The 26,162-nt window shown below is 38.9% G+C and overlaps 1 gene segment (V, D, J or C); it reads left to right on the forward strand.

Annotated features, from left to right (window-relative positions):
* Positions 1-465: 465 nt before the first annotated feature.
* On the forward strand, positions 466-1,530 carry LOC103567396 (T cell receptor alpha variable 14/delta variable 4-like). The segment is given in 2 exon segments: positions 466-639; positions 806-1,530. Coding segments are annotated over 2 exon segments (405 nt in total).
* Positions 1,531-26,162: the final 24,632 nt, after the last annotated feature.

Consider the following 26,162-nt stretch of genomic DNA (forward strand, 5'->3'; position numbering starts at 1 on the left):
CAGCAACACACATGCTCCAGAGAATTACAACTGACCAATGGGTGGCGTGATTCCCTGACTGGGAAGCCAACCCTAGGCCCTGCTGTGAGAGCACCAAATCTTAACCACTAGGTCACTATGGCTGGCTGGTTTATTTCTACCTTAGGTGAAAGAATAGTACACAGAAGTGTGGCGAAACATGACTATTACATCTTATGCTGTTTCTAAAAACCATTACATGCAGTATTTTAAAATAAACTCCATCCACTCAGGTTCATCACAGATGCAAATGCTGAACATAGCAGTTGGTCAAATCATTAATTTTCCTGTCAACATAAAACTGTGACCATGTTTATTTTCCTATATAACTGTTACCAATTTAAGAGTTGGTTATGCAAAAGGAAGTTTGGGGTTGGTGAGAGTCTCAGCTGCTACACAGAGAAGTTTGATGTGAGCCACACCATGTTACACCCAGAAACCCCTGTTTCCTGTTCTGGGACAGCAGCAGCACAAACCCAGAAATTCTTCCCTCACTCTGTTGAACTACCTCACAGTGTAGAGCTCCGATATTGAAGAATAAGATATTTTCTGTCCAGTGGAAGAATTCAAACATGTCGTTCTTCAGCCTTCTGAAGGTGCTCGTGGCTTCATCATGGCTAGGTAGGGATGGCCCCAGTGGGAATGTGCCTCCTCTATGACCTAAGAACCCAGGGGTACAGGCAGTGTCCTGAGGGTACCCTGGGAAGGAGGGGTAACAGGGTGTAATACAGAATCTCTTTGTCCCAACACTTATCCTAAATCTCTGACCCTATCTTTTTTCCTTCAGGATCCAGTATCGCCCAGAAAGTAACTCAAGTCCAACCTGCAATGTTAGTGCAGGAGAAGGAGGCTGTGACCCTCAACTGCAGATATGATACCAGTGACACCATTTATAGTCTATTCTGGTACAAGCAATCCAGCAGTGGAGCAATGATGTTTCTTATTCGTCAGGATTCTTATAACCAGCAAATCGCCACAGAAGGTCGCTACTCATTGAATTTTCAGAAGGCAAACAAATCCATCAACCTTGCCATCTCAGCTTCACAGCTGCAGGACTCTGCAGTGTATTTCTGTGCACTGAGAGAGTCCACAGTGAGAAATGTGCTGGAGGGAGGTGTGCAAAAACTCCAGGACTCTGCTTGATACATACACCTGCTGTAGGGACCAGGGTGTGGAATTGTCATCACAGGAAGTGGTTAGGGCTGTGCCAGTAAAGGTGTACAGTTAGAAAGAAAATAGTCACTCTAAGAACATGCTTTTTAGGTTCATAGACCCTGTCCATAGTTATCCTTCATAAAAAACATCCTTATCCCTGAATCATTGGCTTGAAATTGTTTCTTGAAGACAAAGAACAGCCACAAAAAAACAATTTGCCATTTGGTGATCAGATTGAGCTAGAAGAATTGACTAAGGAAATTCAGAGACATCTGACTCAAAAATCAGTAAAAAGTGTGTGTGAATTGTGGATTTTCAGATAAATTTGTTCAATAAATATTTATTGAGTACATATTATGTTACAGGTATTTTTTTCTCTTGAGGAAGATTAGCCCTGAGCTAACACCTGTGCCCATCTTCCTCTGTTTTATATGTGGGACACTTGCCACAGCATGGCTTGATAAGCGGTGCATAGATCCATGCCCAGGATTCAAACCGGCGAACCCTGGGCCCCCGAAGTGGAATGTGCGAACTTAACTGCTGTGCCACCAGGCTGTCCCCTACAGGTATTGCTTTGAACAAGAAAGGTTATGAAATCTCTCTGTGGTTTTGCTTTTTTTGTATATATTACTCTTTAATACCATTTGCTGAACTGGTTTAATTTAGCTTTTTTGGCTGAGTTAATGCTATTCCCGTTTGCTATCTAAGTTGCCTACTATGTGACACATTTTGTGCTAATGCTCATTCCATCTTATTAATACCTCCCGCGAGGAAGAGCTCAATTTCCATAATGTAGGTTTACCTTCCTCCCACCAGTCTCATCCACACAATGGTCAATGATTAGTGGCTCGTTGAGGGACAGTGTGAAGGAGCAGAGCATGAATTATCCTCTTTCTCTGCTCTCCCTTCTCTTCCCCACTCCTCCAAAAGCAGGTTTGCCATCATCTGGCTCGTTTTGCCCACCTCCAGGCCCTCTTTGTCCAGTGAGTGTTCCACAATCCAAATGACTCATTCTCTCCAGTTTCTTCCTTCCACCCCTAACTCCTTTGCTCAGTGCCTTAAAATTTGACTGGTAATGGATAGTTGATAAGTTGATTTAGTATTTTAGCTCTGTCTTATATTTGCATTTGGAAAGCAAATGTATAGAGTAGAAATCATAAAAAGAGTGTCTTTAATTTTTTTTTAATTTTACCATTTTAACGATTTTTAAGTGTACAATCCAGTGGTATTAAGTTCATTTACATTGTTCAACCAGCACCACCATCCATCTTTAGAACACTTTTCATCGTGAAAAACTCCAAATTTGTACTTATTAAATGATAACTCCCCAATCGTCTGTCCCTCCAGCCCCTGGCATCTACCGTTCTACTTTCTCTTTCTATGAGTTTGACTCCAGATACCTTGTGTAAGCGGAATCATGCAATATTAGTCATTTTGTGACATTTCATTTGTCATCATGTCCCCAAAGTTTATCCACATTGTAGCATGTGTCAGAATTTCTTTCCTTTTTCAAGGAAAGAATAATATTCTATGTGTGTGTACTACATTTCGTTTATCCACTCATCTGTGGATAGGCATTTGGATCGCTTCCACCTTTTGAGGGAAACATGGATATAGAATTATCTCAAAATTTGGGGTATATGCCCAAATTATTTCAAGTTTTTTGAGTATATTCTCAGAAGCAGAATTGTTGGATCATATGGCAATTCTATTTTAAAATTTTGAGGAAGCGTTTCTATGGTTAATTTGAACAGCTATGCTCTAGAATGCTTTATTGCAAGCAAGTTTCAAGGAACAGAGAGAGAGTGATCACTGGCCATGAATGAAATTCCAGTACCCTGGTGGTTGAGCCTAGAAGAGTTTGTCACTCTTGCTGCGGAGCATTGCTCAAGTCAGGTGCCTAACAATTGGTCTGCAAGGAACGCTCATGCCATTGACTGGTGCTCAGCTCCTGAACGGCAGTGTGTATATCCTTTATAACGTTTTCTTTCCTCTATTGGTGAAAGAGCCAAATCTTCAATTATTTAATTATTTTTATTAGTTCCCTTGGCATAAATAAGGAACCTGTTAACATACTGTCTTAAAATATTTCAAGGACTCGAGAAGAAGTAATTTTACTAGCCTCTGGCCTCTCTTTCAAATTTTCTCTGAAAATAATCTATAGTGTTAAAAACCAGCAAACAAGTTTTCATTATCAAAGAGATCTGTGTTCAAAGTTATTAGCTCTGACGTGAACTTTCCAGACACTTGTGAGCTTTGCTTCATTATTTGTAAAACAGGAGAGTGATATCCTCTTTAATATTTTGTTGTTACAATTTATCAATAATGTATCCAATGTAACAGATGATCAGTGATTGAGGGTAACCTGAGTAGATACAGAAAAAGCATCTGACAAATCCAGCCTTCGTTTCTGATTAAAAATCCCCACAAATTAGAAATTGAAGAGGATTTCTTCAAATTAATTATAGGCCTTTATGAAAAACCTATGTCAAATGCCCTGCTTGATGGTGAAAGACCGAATGCTTTCCCCCTAAGATCAGCTTTAAAGGAAGAATTTTGACTCTCACCACATCTATTTAATATTGTATGAGGCCTTCTAGCCAGTGCAATAAGGCAAGACAAAGAAACAAAAGACATACAGTTTGGAAAGGAGGAAGTTAACCTATCTTTATTCACAGACAGCATAATTGTCTGAGCAGAAAATCCAAGGGAATTTACAAAAAAAAGCTACTAAAATGAATACGTAAGTTTAACAAAGTCAAATGTAAACCTACCCCATGATCCAGCCATTCCACTCCCAGATATTGACCCAAGATAAATAAAACCATACGTCTATAAAAAATCTTTTACACAATTGTTCATCGCAGCTTTATTTGTAACAGCCCCGAATTGGGACTAACTGAAACGTACATCAACAGGTGAAAAGGTAAACAAATTTACTGCTCAGCAACAAAAAGAAATGAACCACTGATACCTACAAGATCATGGAAGAATCTCAGAATAACTATGCCGAGTGAAAGAAGTCAGACAAAAAAGTATATATGATTTAATTTACATAAAATTATAAAATATAGAAACTAGTTTGTGACGGAAGTGTTGCCTGGACATGGAAGAGGGAGGTGAGGAGTGGGTTGAAAGGAGGATTGCAAAGACACACGATGAAACTTTTGGGGTGATGCATATGTTCATTATCTTACATGTGGAGATGGTTTCACAAGTATACACAAATGTTAAATCTAATGAAATTGTTCACTTTAAATGGTGCTGTTTGTGAAAATTATGTGTTAATAAAGCCATTAAAAATCCAAATTTGTACAAGTACTTGTACAAGTCTTGCGTGACCAAACATGCAAACTATTTCTCCTCCAGGTTCTAATTGACCTTAAGCTATGTTTCTTTTTAAAGAGTACACAACTTTCTGCACCCATGTGCTATACCATTTACTTTCAACTCAGTGTCATCCCAACTTATTTGGTGTTCTTCCCTGTATATCAAAATAGAAGTTTGTATCAGCTTTTCCAGAATTATTTCTAGCATAGTGTTGTGCCAGGTTCTGACAACGTGGTTTGGAAAGTGCAGGAGAAGGGAAAGCATATGTGAACCCAAACAGGACCAGGGCCTGAATTTCTTACTAAGTCTGCATTTGGGAGACTATTCACATGATGACTCTGGACTCCTGAAGCCCCTTGATCTGAGTCTGTGGAGAGTAAATGCCAGGAAACAGACTGAGCTGAGCTACTATCTATGTGTTCAGGGAGAAATGTTTACGGAGCCTTAAAGAAATGTGTATCCGTCTCCAGAACTATATCCTGATGATGCTCAAAGGTTTTCTGTTTTGTTTTATTAAAAAAGAGGTCATAAAAAGGGAGCTAAAGAAGTGCTTGCTTTTGCTGCTGGTACTTCATAGAAAAAGATCCGTTTTTTAAAATTCATATAGTTGGGGGACATTTTCTCATGCTGATCCCAGAGTTTTCTCCCTGATCTCTGAAGACCATCTTCATCTAGGACTGTGATCACAAATGAAATCTTGTAAACCAGCATTGAACTGGTTGCAACAAAACCACTTATGGAACTTTTAAAAATGACAATTTAAGGGGTCTCTGTCCTGGAAAGTATCATTCATGAAGTTAGTAATGGGATCCCAGAATCTGTACTTTAAATCACTCAGATTGGTTCTGCTATCAGCTCTTGTATTAATACCAGCTGACATGTCTTTAACAATTTGAAAAGCTGGAAAACAAGAGAGTCCTAACTTTGCTCTAGGCTTTTGATGCAAATCCACATCTTCTGGGTTCGCTAACCTGTATGGGAAAATTATTTAATTCAAGTTTGGCAACAAAATGTGGCAGATGGACGGTAACAGAGAGCATCCCTGAGGCTAGATCTCCATTAAAACTATAAGATTAGCATTCATTGCCTGATCCACATAGCTTAGCCATGTTATCGTGGGGTCAACAAAATAGTGGGAGATTAAGATATTGACCTCAGATCATTCAATAGGGATTTTGTAACTTCAGTTATGACATTTCTTCTGTCTAGGATTCATATTTGCTACTTTTCAATGATTCTGAAATTCAGGCATATTTGACTATTGATAAGATAGCATGACACTTTCTCCTAAAAATCTTTTATTAAAAGATAGCATTCCTTACAATTAATATTATTTTAGGACAGAGGAAATGCTGTATTTCAAGCAGTAGTGAATCTTCAATTGAAGACTGTTTATTCATTATTTTTGTTTAATTTAACAAATATTTAGTGATCACATAATAAATGTCAGTCGCTGTTCTATGTACTGGAGTACAGCGCAGAAAACACAAAATCACTCGGTAATGCCTCGACTTCTTATTACTTCCACTGTATCTTCTGACATTCTAATAGATTATAGACTGGCCCACAAAGGACACATTAAAGTACAAAGTGTTATATTAAAATGTTCAAGAACACTGACACCTTCTCAGCTATAGAAATACCCTAGGATGCTGTTAAAGAACTTCCATGTCAGGTGGGGTCCTGAGAACAAAATAGACCTAAGCGGTTAAGGCAGCTGTTGTTCAGATTTCTAAGCGCCACCTGAAGACTGACAGGAGTCTCATAAATGAAGTTAGGGATGAGAACATATTTCTGACTTTGGGAGGTGTCTAGGAGACATGCATCCCATTTCAGTCCCTGTCCACCAGGGGGAGCAGCTTCCTAACACAAACACATTTCCTGAGTGATGCGTAGGCTTCGATTTATCATTTCACTGTGGTTTCACCATTTCTTCACGTTAAGAACCTTATTTAGACAACACTCCAGAGATGAGCTCTTCTCCAGGCTTCGTGACTGTGGTACTCTTAATGCTTGGTAAGTAAAACGTTTTTTAAAATTTGGATTCTTTCTTCTATATCAGCAAAACCTTTAACTGTAATTTTATCTCAGAGCTTTATGCCCAAGGTGACACAGATCTCTTTCATTTTCCTCAGGACAAGCCCATGGTGACTCAGTGACTCAGATGGAAGGCCAAGTGATCCTCTCAGAAGGGGCTTCTCTAAATATGACCTGCACTTATTCAGCCACTGGGTACCCCACTCTTTTCTGGTACATTCGCTATCCTGGAGAAGGTCCGCAGCTCCTCCTGAGCGCCAAGAAGGACAACGAGATGGGACGCAACAAAGGTTTTGAAGCCACGTACAATAAAGAAGCTGCCTCCTTCCACTTGGTGAAAGCCTCAGTCCTAGAGTCAGACTCAGCTAGGTACTACTGTGCTCTGAGTGACACAGTGACAGGAACTGCAGGGGGAGCTGAGCGCAAACTCTGAGCAGCAACAAAGGGGCCTGGTTGCTGAGTGTCTCTGACCATTTGATCCACTCCGTTTTCATCAGAGTCTGTGGTTGTTTGTCCCGCAGTCCCTGCTTGATACAAAATCATACAAATGGCTGGAGCATAAGAACAAGCAGTGAATATTCCCCATACCCAACTCTTCATTAGTGAAATTGAAAAGAATCTGACTCCAATAGTTCCTTATTCAGGGCCAAAGTGATTTCAAGGTCAAACCACTTAAACAATGATGTGGTCTCTTGCTCATCCTTGCAGCCAAAATCTAGCCTGGCAAGTTGTTCTGGGACACCCTGGTTGGCATTGATATGTCTTATTATACTTTTGGAGAGCCAAATTGTGCCAGAGAAGGTAACACCTGCATAATGTCTTCCTGACAGAGTATGACAGGAGTGGTGATAGGAGAGATACAGCCTCCAAAATCTGGGGTGTTTTTCCCTGAGGAAAATTACCCCTGAGCTAACATCTGTGCTAATCCTCCTCTATTTTTTGTATGTGGGACACCTCTACAGCGTGGCTGGTGAGTGGAGCAGGTCCGAGCTGGGGATCCGAACCCATAAACCAGGGCCACCAAAGCAGAGCACATGGAACCTTAACCACTTTGCCATGGGGCTGGACCCCAAAAGCAGCATCTTAATTAAGAAAGAAAGGAAGAGAAGAAAGGAGGAGGAACAGAGTCTCACATGTAAATGAGCATTGGAAATAAAGGGAAAATATATTTATCCTGGTTTTTGTAGTGAATCAGGTGATAGAGAGTCTGATATTCAAAAAGAAGGGGAGGGGCAGAAACATAAATGGGGAAATGACTCATGTCTGAATTGTGCACAGAGCCTCTCATCTTATTCCCGGCCAGTACACAGATCTGTTGGCTTTCTTACAATGAGACCTCAAGTGAGATATTTTTTCAGTGCAGTATATGGAGAAATGAAAACTTGGGGTCAGCCCATGGCATAGTGGTTAAGTCTCGCATGGCTCTGCTTCAGCCGCATGGGCATTGAATCTGTAGATTGCATTGGGGAGCAGGGAAATGTTAACAATATTAATTCTTCCAATCCAAGAACACAGGATATCTTTCCATTTGTTTGTGTCTTCTTCAATTTCTTTCATCAACATTTTATAGTGTTCAGTGTACATATCTTCCACATCCTTGGTTAAATTTATCCTAAGTATTTTATTTTTATAGACTTTTATTTTATAGACTTTGCATCTATATTCATCAGACTTATTAATCTGTAATTTTCTTTTCTTGAGGTATATTTGCCTGGCTTTGGTAACATGATAATGCAGAGCTTTTAAAATGAATTCGGAAGTGTTCCCTCTTCAATTTTTGAGAAGAGTTTGGAAAGAATTGCTAATTCTCTTTAAAATATTTGATAGAATTTAACAGTGAAGGCATCTGGTCTTGGGTTTTTCTTTTTTTTGGAGGTTTTTGAATATTGAGTCAATTCCTTACTTGTTATTGGTATGTTCATATTTTCTGTTTCCTCATGATTCTGCTTTGGTGGGTTGTGTGTTGGTGTATAATTGTTCGTAGTAGTCTCTTACAATCCTTTGTATTTCTGTGGTATCAGTTGTAATGTCCCTTCTTTCATTTATAATTTTGTTCATTTGAGTTGTGTCATTTTTTCTGAATCTAGCTAAACATTTGTTAATTTGTTTACCTTTTAAAAAACACTTCTCTTCATTTTGTTGCTCTTTTCTAGGCTCTGGTTTATTTTTTCTGTTCTAATCTTACTTATTTCCCTCCATTTTCTGACTTTGGGCTTACTTTGTTCTTCTTTTTCTACTTCCTTGAGGTGTAAAATTGTGTTGTTTATTTGATATCTTTCTTTTTTCTTAATATAGGCATTTATCACCCTAAAACTTCTCTCTCAAAACTGTTTTTGCTGCATCCTATAAGTTTTGGTAGGTTGTTTTACCATTTTCATTTGTGTCAAGGTATTGTTTAGTTTCTTCTTGACCAATTGGTTGTTTAGGAATGTGTTGTTTAATTTCCATATATTCGTGAATTTTCCAATTTTTCTCTTGTTATTGATTTCTAGTTTCATACCATTGTGGTCAGAAAAGATACTCGGTATATTTTCAGTCTTTTAAATTTTTCTGACTTATTTTGTGGGCTAACATATGATCTATCCTAGAGAATGTTCCATGTACAGTTGAGAAGAATGTGTGTTCTACTGTTGGATGGAGGGTTTTCTCATATGTTAGATCCATTTGGTTTATAGTGATAGTCAATTCTGCTATTTCCTTGTTGATTTTCTATCTGTATGATCTATCCATATTTGAAAGTAGGGTATTGAACTCTCCTATTATTATGGTATTGCTGTATATTTCTCCTCTTGGATCTATTATTTTTTATGTATTAGGGGCTTCCATATTGGGTGCATTCACATTATAATTGTTATATTGTCTTGATGAATTCCGCCTTTTATCGTTATATAATGATTTTTTGTCTCTTTGACAGTTTTTGACTTAAATTCTACTTTGTCTGATACAAGAATAGCCTCTCCTGCTCTATTTTGGTTACCATTTGCATGGAATATCTTTTTCCAACACAAATTTCAGTCTATGTGTGTCCTTAAAGCTAAAGCGAGTCCTCTGTAGGCAGCACACAGGTGGATCTTGTTTTTTGATCCATTCAGCTACTCTATGTTTTTTGACTGGGAAATTTGTTCCATTTACATTTAAAGCAATCATTGACAGGTGAGGCTTTATTATTGCCATTTTTTAAATTGTTTTCTGATGTTTTGTAGTTGCTTTGTTCCTCTCTTACTGTCTTCCTTTGTGATTTGATTCTTTTTTGGGGTAGTATACTTAGCTTTTTCTCTTTTTCTATTTTGTTTATGTCCTAAAGGTTTTTATTTCTGTTTACTATAAGGTTTTCTTAAAACATCTTATAGTTATAACAACCTATTTTAAGTGGATGACAACTTAACTTTGGTTGAATATAACAAGTCTACACTTTTCCTTCTCTCCTCTACATAATTTACGTTATTGATGTCACATTTACATCTTTTTATACTGTGTACCTATTAACAAATTATTGTACTTATTTGTAAAAATTTCATCTTTTAATTTTTCTACTAGAATTAAACTGATTCAAGCATCACCATTATGGTATTAAAATATCCTGAATTTGACTATATACTTATCTTTACCAGTGACTATTATACTTTTTATGTTTTCATCTTGCTGATTAATGTCCTTTTGTTTCAGATTGAAAACTCTCTTTATCATTTATTCTAAGACAGGTCTAGTGGTGATGAACTCCCCTAGTTTTTGTTTTGGAAAGTTTTTATCTCTCTGTCATTTCTTAAGGACAGCTTTGCTGGGTATAATATTCTTGGTTGTCAGTTTTTCTCTTTCAGCACTTTGAATATATCATCTCACTCTCTCCTGGTCTGCCAGGTCTCTGCTGATTAATCTGCTGACAGTTCTATGGGGGCTCCCTTGTATTTAATGAGGAAATTTTCTCTACTGCTGTAAAAATTCTACCTTTGCCTTTTGACAATTTGTTTATAATATCTCTCAGTGTGCATAACTTTAAATATGACCTCCTTGGGATTCTTTCTGTCTCATGTATCTGGAAGTCCATTTCTCTCCCAAGATTTGGAATGTTTTCAGTCATTCTTTCTTTAAATAGGCTTTTTACTCCTTTCTTTCTTTCTTCTCCTTCTAGGACTCCCAAGATGCATGGATGGGTTCATTTTATGAAGTCCCATATGTCCTTTAGGCTTTTTCCACTCTTCTGTGTTCTTTTACCTTTTATTCCTCTGACTGGATAATTTCAAATGACTTTTCTTCAATGTTACTGCTTCTTTGTTCTGCTTGATCAAGTCTGATTTTGAACCCCTCACGTGAATTTTTCAGTTCTGCATTGTATTCTTCAGCTTCAGTATTTCTGTTTGGTTCCTATTTATTGCTTCTATGCCTTTGTTGAACTTCTCACTTTGTTCATGTATTGATTTCCTGACTTAGTTTAGATGTCTGTCTGTGTTCTTTTGAAGTCATTGAGCTTCTTTAAGATGATCATTTCAAATCCTTTTGAGTCAAGTCACAGATTTCCATTTCTTTCAGTTGGTTACTAGAGATTTATTTTTTTCCTTTGATGGTATCATTTTTTTTGATTCTTTGTGTTCTTTGTAGCTTTGCTTTGTTGTCTGAGCATTTGAAGAAGCATCTACCTCTCCCAGTCTTTCTGATCTGGTTTTTACTGGGAGAGACACACAATGGTCAGCAGCGCTCAATATGAGGTAAGATAGAGAACAACCCCTCCAGGAGTGCACTGAAAGCTTGGACAAGACCCCCTTTGTTTGCCACTTTGGCCCTCCTGGGCACTGTGACTGAAGTCTTAGAGAAGTGTACTCAAATAAATGGTAGTTGTCTTCACTATCTATGACCACATTTATCTAGCAAGAGAATCCAGATGGCTGAACCAGAATTAAATTTTAATACCATTTTGACTGGGCTGCTACCAGGAGGGTGTACCAACCAAGGTAGTCTGAGATTGCTGTTCAGAGAAAGAAAAAAGCATCATGATTTCCACTTCTGGAAAGTTGGAGTAGGTGAACTTTTTCTCCTCCTCCTGTTAAGTACGTCTAAAACCACTGGATATTATGTAAAAACAAAACACAAGAAGTCAGAGAGAAGTAGTCAGACTAGCTAAGGAACTTGGGCCCTAAGGAATGGTAGAGCAGCGTGTTCCCTGAGTTTTCTTTTCCCTTGTATAACCCAACTGAGTCCTGGAGAAGCCAGTAACCTGGAAATGCCAATAGGCACAGACAGTAAATTTCAAGAAAAGCCTTCTCTCACTAGCCAAAGGAACAAGAAAAGGACAGCCTGTAAAGAAGGGAAACTTTAAGACAATAACCAGTCTACTCCAGACACCACCGCAGGAATGTATACAGCAATCAAGCAAACACATAAGAAAAATGTAACTGAAACCTAGTAGGAGAGCTCTGTGGCATTTTAACTTACCTGTGCCCCATCCTTTCGTCACTGGCTCCATGAGAGTTTTTAGATGACCACCTGCATTCCCACTGTGGATTCCTGGTGATGGAGGGAGCAGAGTAGGCTTTGTTATCAAAGAATAGTGCTTAACTGCTTTGACTGGTCCCATGGCTCCCTGAGGGGCTAATGCAAAGGCTTGCCAAATTTCACATAACTCAGACACCCTCAGGACAGAGAAGTGGCCACACAGAGGGAATTCTCTAAGAAAAAAATTCATGGGAGGGATTCAACATCAGATTTGGGCAGGCAGGAGAAAGAATCTGCAAACTTGAAGATATGTCAACTGAAATTATCCAGTCTGAGAGCAGAAAGAAAAAAGAATGAAGAAAAATGAACAGAGCCTAAGAGACTCATGGGACATTGTAAAATGTACTGACATATGTGTAATAGGTGCTCCTGAAGGAAGGGAGGAGAGAGAGGGAGGGCAGGAAGAGTACTTAAAGAAATAATGATCAAAATCTTTCTGAATTTAATGAAACATTAATCTATACATCCAAGAAGTTCAACAAGCACGAAGTAGGATCAATGCAAAGAAATTCACATTGAGATACATAGTAATTGAACTATCAAAGACAAAGAGAAATTGAGAATCTTGAAAGCTGTAGAAGAGAAAGGATTAATTACAAACAAGCAATCTTTATTAAGATTAACAGTCAATTTCTCATAGATCTCATGGAAGCAAGAAGGCAGTAGGATGATATATTTTAAGGCTGAAAGAAAAAAAGTGTCACCCCACAATTCTGTATCTATCAAACTCTCTTTAAAAATTAAAGGAGAAATTAACACATTCCCAGATAAATAACACCTGAGGGTGTTCATCAGTTGTAGATCTGCCCTGGAAGAAATTCTAAAGGGAGTCTTTCGGGCTGAAATGAAATGGCACTAGACAGTAATCTGGAGCGATAAAAAAATAATGAACAATGGTAAAGATAACTACACAAATAAATATAAAGCCAGTATTTTTGTATTTTTTCTTTGTGTCTCCTCCTTTTTCCTATACAATTTAAAAACAAATGTGTAACAAAGTTATGTTAATGGAAAAACAACGAGTAAAGATGTGTTTCCACATGTATACAGATCTCCTTTGTTTTTTGTTTTTAGTAGTACAGCTGATATATTTCAAATGTATACAAAATTAGTAGCATTTGCATTATTGTAAGATAAGTTGCCTGTCAATGGGAGCCTGTTTTGAAGTAATTTGAGGTTCACAAGATATACCTAAAAATTAACTACTGTGGAAAATGAAGACTACTGAAATTACATGGGGAGGCGATGGGTTTTTTCTTTTTGATTGATGACCATAACACTGTCCTTCAGTCATCTGAAGGAGTTTCATGCATTCTTGAGACATTATTAAGAACAGAAGCTCTTGCGTGCAGGACAAGTTTGATGCTGACTGAATTCTGTCATTTTGCTAACACTGATATGGCTTTGGATCCACCACAATATTGGATGTATTAACCCATGCACATTAATTTTGTTACAAGTATTTAAAAAGAAGGGTGCTTCTTATAAAGACTTTGCTTCAGGTCCACATTGTACTTTTAAGGCTTTATTTCTGGTTTTCTTGTTTTCTAAGATTGTGGTTGTTGCTGTCTTGTGTTGCTGTAACACCTCCTTTGGTTTTTACCTTTCTTCAGAAATGGCTGTGTGAGTTCTGTCAAATGCCATGCACTCTTAGAGAAAGAGATTTCAACGTTAACATCTTCTTCCTCATTCTGTTCCCTACACAGGTGTTGGTGGGAATGGGAAGGACCTGAATAGTCCATCTTTGATGGGGACTAGTTACATGGTTCCTGAAAAGGGCCTGCTGCCTTGCTCATCTCCAGCCATTAGATTCTGCAAGGACATGAGGCAGGTTGTGGAACAAGGAGGAACAGCAGCTGTCTGTGGTTGATTCTAAGTAGATCCAATTAAGCTTCTTGCAGAAATAGCCCTTTGATGAATCTGGTTTGCTGGTTAGGGTAGGATGGAGATACAGAGAGAGCGAGGCCAGATCCATAATTCTCTTTTTTTTTGTTTGAGGAAGACTAGCCCTAAGCTAACATCTGCCACCAATCCTCGTCTTTTTGCTGAGGAAGACTGGCCCTGAGCTCACATCTGTGCCCATCTTACTCTACTTTATATGTGGGATGCCTGCCACAGCGCCTGGGATCAGGCCACTGAACCCCAGGCCGCCGAAGCAGAAAGTGCAAACCTAACCACTGCACCACGGGGCTGGCCCCAGATATATAACTCTTGAATATTAATCCCTAGATACTAGAACTTTATACAAGAAAAGGGAATAAAAAGAATTGGACAAATGAATAGAATATTGGATTTTATTTACAGTCTAGGTACTGAAGTCAGGCCTATCTCTATTGCAATAATAACAATAATAATAGCCAAAGTAAGTAGTTTTTTTAACACAGATGTGTTATTGGTGCAAAATGGAGTGATGAAACCTAAACTCATCTAGTCTCTGATCTTGTTAAAAATTCTTCCAGGTTGTGAGCTGGAAACATGTTTATTCGGTTAGATTTTAGGTCATTCTGTCTTGAAAGCATTATTTTAATTTAGAATAGATTTATTTAGAAGTTGGAAGTGAGCAAATGAGACAGGAGGCATGTGGCCTGATGTGGAGAAGAACTACGCAATATGAAACGCTCCTTAAATCATGAGAACCTTATGCAGACGTCTAGAGTAGAGCACTTTATGACTGATTATTCAGTGCAGGAAAGTGGCTCTTTGATATAAACGCTTTTGCTCAGACAAGAATTGCCATTTGATACAAAACACATGCACATACGCATCTCCCTTTCCCCACACACCTTGACTTGGACCGCATGCTTCTCAAATTTTTAATTTGAGTGGCAAATTTTTACTTTCATCAGTTCACATAATAAGGGTCTACATTTTGAATATGTCTTTGATCATTGTCATAAGTCCACAAGGTGGCAGTGTCTTCTCAGGGACTCTGAGGAAAGCTCTCAAGTCTTTGTGTGTGTGTGTGTGTGTGTGTGTGTGTGGGAGAGAGAGAGAGAGAGAGAGAGAGAGAGATGAGAGGAGGGGCTTGGTGGTGTAGCAAGAGTAGTGAAGTCTTTTTTTTAATTGGTAGAATTGGTTCTTTTTTTGATTCCTAAAGCAGAAGAATTAGAAATGTCTGAGCTAGACTCACTTTTTTAGGGTTTGAAATTTGAATTCTCAGTGAACCACGGGAGGAAAGAATGATGAAATGCTCTAGAGTTTTAATAGTGACTCTGTGGCTTCAGTTAACCTGTGAGTTTTGGCATCTCTATAGAAACATCGAGTACAATATTTGGAGTTATTGTCTATTGTGGGCCTGCAGGTAGAAGTGTGAATATTTTTTCCCCCTAACTAAGGGAAGGTAGGGGTACGAGGGCTGTGAAAAGATCATTTAAATTCTGGAAATCTTCCACTACCCAATCATTCTTTAACTGACCATTGTCTTTTTGCACAGGTGTGAGGAGCCAACAGAAGGGAGTGGAGCAGAGTCCTGGATCTCTGAGTGTTCCAGGGGGAGACGTTGCCTCTCTCAACTGCACTTACAGTGGCAGCGCTTCCCAGACCTTCATGTGGTACAGACAGTATTCTGGGAAAGGCCCTGAGTTGCTGATGTACACATACTCCAGTGGTGACGAGGATAAAGGAAGATTTACAGCGCATCTGAATAAAGCCGGCCAATATGTCTCTCTGCTCATCAGAGATTCCCAGCCCAGTGACTCAGCCACCTACCTCTGTGCAGTGAGCACACAGTGCTCCTGCAGCACCTGCAGTCTGTACCCAAACCTCCTGGGGCCCCAGAAATGCCTGATATAGAGATTAGACTGCAAGGCAGAGAAATTCTATTTGCTGTCTAGATGCAAATAGAAATTAAGAGCATTAGCCATAGCCATAGAATGCCCCTTATCTTTAGACAGGGTACAGAAGCCATAGAATGACTTCAGGTTTCTTGAGAAGGATCTTGAAGCAAGTATCTAACAGAATTCCAGACACCAAGGAGTCTTGCTATGCTGGATAAAGACCTAAATGTATCAATTATTGAAGACCATATGGTATTGAGGAAGTCTTTAAAAATGTTGGTGAGGAAAGCTGGAAACTCTAAAGACATATAAATGCCCTTCTTCCCTCACACCTTGGCACTATGGAATTACCCTGCAACTTATGCCCAAATCCAGGAAAAATGTCTGTGGCCTGATAGAAACAAGGCCTTGTAATAGACATTACAATACAGGAAAAAAAATGAATTACAGGAAAAAATTTAAAAGTCACCTTTATTGTAAAGCTGAAGGTGTGATCTGTTAGACATGGCATTGTTTATGTAGGCTAAAGGATGGGAAAATTTGGAAATGGGAAATTAAGATTTCTGTTCAAGTTTTGTTCACATAGTCACCGACTACAAGGATGCCACTCAATTGGGATTTGCCTTAAATTCTCAATCTGCAGATTGAAGATTACACAAATGCTTTCAAATCATGGAAAAAAGATTTGTAAGGCAGTGGTAAAGAACAGAAAATTGTGCAGGAAACAAAATACCTGAATTCTAGTTCGACTTTTATTATGTGCTTTCTGGTGTCTTGGCACACTGGAAAGAACCTCATGTGTAGCAACCGTTTGAATACCTTTTATGTCACTAATGGGCCATTTCATCTTGGGCTATCTATTACACATATTTCAGGATTGGTTTCAGGATTAAATAAGATAGCGTATTGTCTTAGGTTGATTTCTTTAAAAGCAGAGCCTTGATTGGGGTTTTTTGTGCCCATAAATTATTGAGGAAAGCAGGTCAAGACAGGAGGGAAAAGGCTAAGAGTAGTTGTGGTCTTGATTCAGTCTGATCTCATGGGGAATTCTGGAGCATAAATGGCATCACAGAATTGCTCCCTCCCACCTTGAATCAAGGGAGGCAGACAGCTGATCTTTTGCACCCCAGCGTAAGGTACTCATTGGCTGTGGTCTTTCTTTAGGGTGAGTAAGGGTATACCCACCCTATTGGACCAGGGTGACTTGTACTGGCAGAGATCAATTTTCTGGGGAAGGGGGCAATCATGAGCCAAGAGGAGCCAATGCTCGCAGCAGCTGGGCACTGGGTACATTGACCTGGAAAAGGGAATCTAGGCTGGGCACCAACAGTTGTCTACTGTTAACACGGGACTCTCATGACATGACAGCATTCAATAAATGATAGACATTATAATTATTGTATTCAAAGTTTTAATTTCTTGCTCCATTTAATGAGGTTTATAAAGTAGATCTTACCAATATGAAAGTACTGGAATAATGTAGGTTAAAGCACCTGTTGAGAGAAAAAATCTAAATAAATATAAAGCCAAGACAAGACTTTTCGAGCGTAGTGATCAGGGAACCAGTATATTATTCTTTTAGTTCCTTTGGTCATTCTCAAGATACTACATTCCCATATTACTAGACCATAGAGCATGACATTCTGCCACCGCTTTACCATTCAGGTATAAACAACTTTGATGATTGACATTTGATGACTCTTGGCTTCAATGTATGGAAAGACAGGTGGAAAGAGATGCCATTTGTACTTATAAATGACTAATGTTACTTTGCTCTTGGTTTATATTTAAGATTGAAGGGCTGAGTAGCAGGATGGACTCCTTATAGCATTGTGCCCATCTTCCCCACAAGGTTTCTTCCTGAGTAGGGAGGTTGGCTAGTAGTCTGGGCAGGTAGGCATGCCTCATTAATTGGTAGGCTTTTTACTAGGATGAGTGAGCAGAGAAGCGGTTATTAAGTTGTCCCTCCACTTCCCCTACACTTAATGTCTTAAGTCTGTCAACTACTCACACTAAAAACTTAGCATTCCAGGTGTGTCATTTCAACTTTAGTGAAGGTTAAATACCTGTGTAAAGGCTGGCCCACTATGTTTCTCACACATAAGTACAGTAGCAGGATGGAGAGTACAGAGGGAGACTAGTGTAGCTATTCCACATATTGACCTTCTGTTTGTCCCCCTGTGTTCTGTCCCTCCTGCCCTCCATCATAGGCACTCTCCTTCTCAGAGCAGAGCCTCTCCATGGTCCTAAGGAGTAGGTTTCCTTCACTGGCATGGCCACTGAAATCTTCTCATAGGTCATCCTGGGCTGTGCTTTACCTGTCTCGATCTCACCATCAACGTGATCACATCTACTTTCTATCTTATTGGAATTGTTGATATCTTTCATCTTTTTATTATTTTCCCATTATGGATTTAGAGTAATCCTGTTTATACTTCTAAATTTTATTTCAGTGGGAATTTTGGAGAGAAAGGTGGAGAGAACATATCCCTAGTCAGATATTTTGAATCAGAAGCACACCTTGGCAATATTTAAAATTTCAAACTGACTACATGATTTACTCTTACATATAAAAGAAGATCTATAGGCAGAGTCAAGAAATAAATCAAAGCCCAAGGGAAAACTGATTTCAAGCTGGCGCGAGTTGACAGAGGACTCAGAAAGGAGTGAGTTGTTCTTGCATTGTGAAAAGGACCCCTGTTGGCCAGATTCTCATTTCCGCCAAGATTTCTCTCCTTAGTTAGTTATTTCAGTTTTAGGTTCCAGTGGTGTCTATGTTAAAATAAATCGGATGGGGAAGTCTTCTCCCTCCAGAACTTCGTCTTACTATCGGACCATAGAGCGACTTCCCTTGTTGATCAGCCCGTCTCCCACCCACAGGGGACTGCTGCTTGCTTAGCTATGACAAGCATCACTATCATTCTACTCCCACATCTTCTATCCCCTCTCACTTCTGGTTCCTCTCACCTCAGGTCTACCAGTTGCACTCCTTCTAGCTTTATTGAGTTCATATTGTTTTACTTTTCTTTTTCTCTCCTTAATTATTTCTAGAATCACTTATTTATAGGTCATATTTTCCCCTCTCTTTATAATTCTGCTCAGATTTCTCTGCATATGTTCCTCTGCCAATGATCTTCTTTGTATGAGGTCCCAATAATTTGGCATACCATATCAGTCTATTCTGACCATTGACAACTCGAACAGAACTCTCACTTTCTCCACTTAAACACGTGGTGCCTAAATTATTTCCTCATAGCCTTAACAATGTCAAACTTATTCACCTGGACCAAGGAATCTTCTCACTTTCTGCTTGACAAAGAAAATTATTGCCTTTATTAGTCTGCATTGATTAAATAATAAATGACATGTATTTCAGGTTGATTTTAAGTAAGAGTCTGTGGTCTATTGTTTTTTCTTTTAGCACCAAATAAAAAAATAATTTCTTTCCCCTGCTCTGATTCTCATGTCCAGCAGTATAAGGCCATACAAAGCTGAGCTCAGTTGTGGCAATTGATCTTATTATTTCTGCTTAACTAATGGCTTTAAAAACAATATAGAATCGCTTAATGGTATTCCAAAGTCTAAAATAGTCTTCTGTGGCTAATTTCTCAGTGAAGTAAACTACTCTTCTATTTCTACATGACTCCCATTTCTCATTCGTTTTAGGATCAATACCACATAGTACAGAAGGTGACATCATCACAGATGAGGAAGGAAGATACACATTCTGATGAAGTTGTGATTATCACATATCTGAAATGAGAAGCTCTCTTGCATCTTTGGTCTTGCCTCTGGCCTCCAGAGGGCAATGTTGCACAAATGGGACCTTTGTTTTTGCTGCAAATTATCCCCATCCACTTAGCCCCTCCTTGATGCAGCTGGATGATGTATCCTCCCTGATGTCTGTGCAGATGGGAAGCTGTGATGAGACTAACAGGCCGGAAAAGATCTGAAAAAACTAAGAGAAAGAGTCTTTTAACAGGTTTTGAAACTTCTCAAAGCAAGACTCCTCCAGACCAACCTCCCCACTTCCTAGCACTGAAGGCTCAGTGACCTCAGCTGCTGTCCTACGTGCTACTGCTCCGGAGCCTGCAGCTTTCCCACTGCTCAGCCATGCTCCTGCTGCTCATCCCAGTGCTGGAGATGGTTTTTGCCCTGAGTAACTAACATTCCATTCCCTTTCCTCCTTTCACAAATGTAAGCATGTTCTGACTGAAATCTAAATAGAAACTTCTTTTCATCATAGCTCAATCTGCCCTGCTTTTAGTTATACAGCATTGATGTTTCAGGTGGGACCAGAGCCCAGTCAGTGACCCAGCCTGAAGTCCACATCACTGTCTCTGAGGGAGCCGCTCTGGAGCTGAGGTGCAAATACTCATCTGCTATTTCACAGAGTCTCTTCTGGTACGTGCAATATCCCAACCAAGGCCTCCAGCTTCTCCTCGAGTACTTTTCAGGGGCCACTGTGGTTAAAGGCATCAAAGGTTTTGAAGCTGAATTTAAGAAGAGTGAAACCACCTTCCACCTGAGGAAACCCTCAGCCCATTGGAGCGACTCACCTGAGTGCTTCTGTGCTCTGATGACACGCAGTCCCTGGGACTGCAAGGGGAGCTGAATACAAACCTCCTGAGACACTGGGACCTTCTGTGACTCAAGAACTTAACCTGGGGAGTTTTCCAGAAGGTCTCTTTTTCTGTGAAGGCTAATAGGGCAGGCTGGGCTGAGTCCTGCAAGTGCTTGTCTCCTGAATAGTTGCTTCAACATCAATGCTGTGCCGCATTCAGATAGACTCTGTACCAGATGGAGGTCTTCGGATGAATTTCTCCAGGAGGGACCACACCCCCAACTCCCCACCCCCACTCCCCCACTGAAGAAACTACATCATAAAGTGTCCGAGTTCTGAAGTGAAAAAGGCAAGAGCATTTTTACAAAAATATCCCTTCTAGTATTCATTATGATAATTAGCACTGGCTCAGGTATTGATCGATATGTGAAAAACTAAAGTACTTGGTTATAATGTTAGCTGACAAATTGTGCCACATATATTCTCAACTAGGACAACCTGTACAGTGTAGATTCTTAATTAGTGTATTATGGATTCTCAGCCTAGATTTAAAGCTTAACTTCTAACACATATATAGTATCCCACTGTGTGATACTGATGTATTTTAAAGTAAATTAAACATAATGATATGTAGAGTTCTAATCTTGTAAGCATTACATAAACCCAATGAACAAATTGAACGTAATTCTTAACACACTGTTGAAAATCTAAAAGCCACTCAATTGTAATTGTTTTCTGAAACTATTATTTCAGCAATTTCCAATTTAAAAATCTGAGGCAGCTAACCCATAAAAATATATCAAATACAATAGATTAAACTGCTGAAAACTCTTAGACATTTTATTTTTAGAAGTCACACTAATTCATGATGTAATAAAATTACACACTGAACAAAAATTTCCAGCCATTCAAAGCACGTTAACAAACTTCACAGGAAAATAGACCTCGACTTCCAAAGTTCACAACATCAGAGATGACATTCACCACAGTTGGACCTGCTGGATCATAAAACCAAAGTGGTAAATTAGATTGCACTGAAGCCTGAACTTGCTGTACAGCTTCCTCTTGCTCTGGTCCCCACTCAAAACTGGCAGATTTACAGGTGACTCCAGAAATGGGTTAAAGCGGACACTCACATATGCTGTGTGTTGCTTCCCAAATCCAAAAAGGCCTGCCAAGTGTTGGCCCTCTTTTTCTGTGGTTGGTGGTGAGAGGTGCAGTCACATGCCTTTCACCTTATAGGGGATATCTCAACATCCTCTGGACCATTGAGGCCCGAGATTCTTCCCTGAGGTGACAAGTCCTTGAATTGTTGTGGTGTTTATCATTACACGTACTGACAGCTCCATTTCCAGAGCACGTGGCTTCCTACATTTTAAGCATCTCATGACTTTTGCAGTTACACCCTCACCCTCCCTTTCTAACAACTGTACTGTGTAATTATTTTCACCCTGGCATCTATCACAGAACAGTAAAACTTTATCTTGCTTCCTCTTCCTATTGGGATAAAGGCTCCAGAGAAGAGCTATTGCATTCTCTTTGGTTTTTATTTAAACTTCTAACACAAATTTCCACAAACAAAATGTGCTCAGTAAAGGAAGGTTGAATAAATTATAAAAGAATAAATGTACAAAGTAACAATTCTCTTCCTTGAGATAACCATCGTACATAGTATCTCACAGATGTGCTTTATAGGTACTTCTTGTTTCATCACAGAGAATATTAAAAAGATGTATACACAAGGGTCAAGATTTAATTTTTTTTTCACTTCTTCTTCAAGGATATTCCTAAGTAAAACGTTCTTTTATCAAGTATATCGTGGTGACGAATACATACAATGTTTGCTAGCATATTTTGGTGTCATTAGTTTTACTCATCTTAAGATGTCAGCAATTTCATTTGCACCATCAATGTAAATGTAAACAAAGTGAAAGACTCAAATAATATCTTAGTATTATTGTCAAAAATAGTTTTTTCCTTGCAGATTGCCTGAAAGCCTCTTGGGACCCTCCAGTGATCCACAGACACACATTTTGAGAAGTGCTGTTCTAGCATTTACTATTTCAGTGGAAATTTACCTGATTTTCTCTCTGGTAGGTAATTTTCTTTTTCTTTGTCGCACTAGAAGCTTACAGCTTATTTGGGATAAAAAAAATTGAATGTTAAGCTGAAGGGACTGGCCCTATGTCTAGGAGGGTTGGAGGTGGGGGACTGCTCCATACCTAGCTATGTCCTGTTAACATTTGTGAATCTTATACATAAAAAGAATAATTCTCAAAATTTCAAATACAAAGGAAAAAATGCTACTTCTCCAGATTGTATTTTTTCAAAAGCTGTATGAAAGATAAGCTTCTTAATCTGCTTTAGTTTGAAAATTCTTTCTTTTTCTGGTTAGTGTTGTATTAAATTTAAAAATTATTTTTCAAGCAGGACAAACTTTATAATTTACACCTTTATACTAATTAATTAACATGAATTCCAATTAACGTATAAAAACACATTTTCTCTTTGTTTTACATTTCTTATAAAAGCTTTGTAGTTTTCTTAATTTGCTTAACTGTCTTCATAGACATTTAATTTTTTTGATATTATAAATAGAATCTTTCTTTTATATCATACCATTATAAGTTATTACTGGGAAATCATTTAATGAGTATTTATAAATAATCTTATCCTTTGCCTTAACTTTGAAATGAATGACAGTTGTTTTTGATTATTGGGTATTAACGTTTGCTGATAATTCTTTGAGTAGATATGCTTTATCTTGTAACAGGATTAGTATTTCTTTTTTAATTAGTTGAGATTTTATACCATGAATATATTTTGAAATTTGCTATTTTCTGTTATCTTGCTAGGTTATATGCATTTTGCTTTTCAACTTGAAACATTATTTTAGTGTATGTTCTAATGCTGAACCATTCTTGAGTTCCTCGAACAAAGCTTATTTGTCATAAGTATATCTTTTCATTTATTTCATTTTTGAATGAGAAATTAATTCTCATGGTTTAGGATTCAAAAGATACAGTGAAAAGTTTCCCTTTCACTCCACTTAGTGAGCTCCGCAGTTCTCCTCCCAGGGGACAACAATGTTTCTGGTTTCTTTTTCTGCTTCTAGATACAGTTTTTGCGTATACAACCAAATACATACAAATATTAACAGAACTAGGTTCTTTCCCTCTTTGTTGTCAGACAGTGGACAAGTCCCTTAATTTCTCAGAGCCAGAGGACATCTTTTAACTACTATTCTAAATTTCCTCACAAACTTTTCAGAACTATCTAGCAGAGAACTGACGGATTAAAATGTAAACTTCTTAAATGGTTTTCTTAAACATCATCAGTTTCTTGCTCAAAAAACTTTAATATTTCTTTGTTTCCTACTGGCAAGCATCCATATTTATTCTAGCAGTCATCCAACCCAAGCCATGTTCTCGACTCATCTCCTAGCACTCTCTTATCCATTCCTTGCTCCAGCCAACAATGTCTTCCCTTCTTCCTTTTGAAATAAATATTTCTTCCTTCCTTCCCTTCCTCCCAACCCGCCACTCCATTTTATACACAGAATAGCTTAAAATCAATATCTGAAAACATTTATAAAATACCCTAGAGGATGTTTGCCATTCTTTTTGGCTGATCAACATAAGGATCCATTTTCTTGTAACAACAATAATTTTTGAGTCATTACGAAGTGCCAGGCCCTGCTCTAAATAGCATCTTATTGTATTATCAACAACTTCAACAACTCTAAAAAGGTAATATTATTATTACTCATCATCCTTATTTTACAGTCAAGAGAATATAGGCACAGGGGTTGTTAACAGATACTGAACGAGTAGATCTAAACTCGACCTCGATGGGCTGACTGCAAAGCTTGCTCTGCTGTACTTTACTGCCTCCTACCATAGAAACTGAAAATGTCAGGTTCTCATTGTTATGGGATGAATCATGTCCTCCCCAAAATTCATATACTGAAGTCCTAACCCCCAGCCCCTCAGATTATGACTGTATCTAGAGAGAGGGGCTCTCAAGAGGTAATCAAGTTAAAATGGGGTCATTAGGGTGGACCCTAATCCAGTATGACTAGTGTCCTTGTAGGAAGAGGAAACTAGGATACAGGCAACACACACACAGAGGAATGATCACGTGAGGACAGAGCAAGAAGGCAGTCATCTGTAGGCCCCGAGAGAGGCCTCAGAAGAAACCAAACCTCCTGACACCTTGATCTTGGACATCTAACTTCTGGAATTGTGAGAAAATAAATTTCTGTTGTTTAAGCCACTCAGTCTGTGGCATTTGTTACGGCAGCCCCAGCAAACTAATACACCCATATATCCAACCTACTGTGCAGATAAGTGTAGGCACATGATCTTCCCCAAACTTTGACTGAGGGGTTGCTTGTGCATAAAGGGAAAGATTGGTGGTAGTTGCAACAAAATTAAAATGATAGTTCAAGGCAATAGAGGCAGTGGGTTTGCAGCGCTATAGTGCCCTGTACTAGCACCCTTGAAAACACAACCTGCATTAGCTGGAGCTCAGAAGAAGAGGCTGTGGGATATTCAGAGGAACAGTTCTCCAGTGTGATTTTTCTGTATCATTCCCGATTCCACAGTTTTTGAGTCCAGATATCTAACCCTATTGCAGATTCTGGGGTAAATCCAATATTAATTATCTTCTTCCTTTTCTACTTAATTCAGCCATAGTCAGTATCTGTTGCTCACCAGTAAGTACCCTGACTTATAAAACAATCTAATTCCAGCATTGGGCAGATTAGGGAAACAAAGGAAGCTCATAGAAACATTTATCAGAGGTGATTGTAATAAACCTAACAGTGTTTCTCAGAGGCATTCTAGAAATACTGGGCACAACATTCTTTCTTAATTGAGTTCTTACCTGGATTAAACTTAACCTGATCTTACTCTAGGCTGGAACAGAGTTCAATGAAGGCAGAGAATAGTAGTGCCTTCTAACTTCTGAATCCGCTCTGCAGGCCCTTCACCTTTCAGAGCACATTCCATCAGCAGGATGATGCCACCACAAGATGGCAGTGCCTCTCTTTCCTCAGACTCACTGGGTTTGAAATCAACATGTGTGTGTTGATAACAAAGGATTGAGCTTGCTCTGATTGGCTCGGTAAGAAACCTGAGACTTTCTGGGATCCAGAGGGACTAGATAAATACGCCCTGAAAAGAGAGCTAACTCTTTAGTCTGAGGAACCTGGCTGCATTTCAGGCCTCAGAGCTGAGTCTTCTGTGATCCCAGTAAGGAAGAGGAATGGAGAAACTCCTGGAAGTGTCTTTGGTGATTCTTTGGCTTCCACTGGCCAGTGAGTTGGGGTTCTTGTTGATGGGAACAGGGTGACCAAAGTTCAGAGCCCACAAGACTGAGGAGCAAAGTCTCCTTGTTAACTTGGCAATATACCAGAAAATTATGGAAGGAAATATAAACACTAGAGAGTGGAAATGCAATGACTGACTTCTTGTCTCTGTCCTGTGTTTCTGCCTAGGGGTGAACAGCCAACAAGGACAACAGAATCTTCAGGCCCTGAGTGTCCAGGAGGGTGAAAATGCCACCATGAACTGCACTTATAAATCTAGTATAGACAATTTACAGTGGTATAGACAAGATGCAGGTAGAGGCTTTTCACGACTGATTTTAATACGTTCAAATGAGAAACGCAAACCTAGTGGAAGACTAGTAGTCACGCTTGACACCTCCAGCAAAAGCAGCTCCCTGTCCATCATGGCTTCCCGGGCTGCAGACACTGCTACTTACTTCTGTGCTGAGAATGCACAGTGTTC

This window comes from Equus przewalskii, chromosome 1 (assembly GCF_037783145.1).
Source record: "Equus przewalskii isolate Varuska chromosome 1, EquPr2, whole genome shotgun sequence".
Lineage (NCBI taxonomy): Eukaryota > Metazoa > Chordata > Mammalia > Perissodactyla > Equidae > Equus > Equus przewalskii.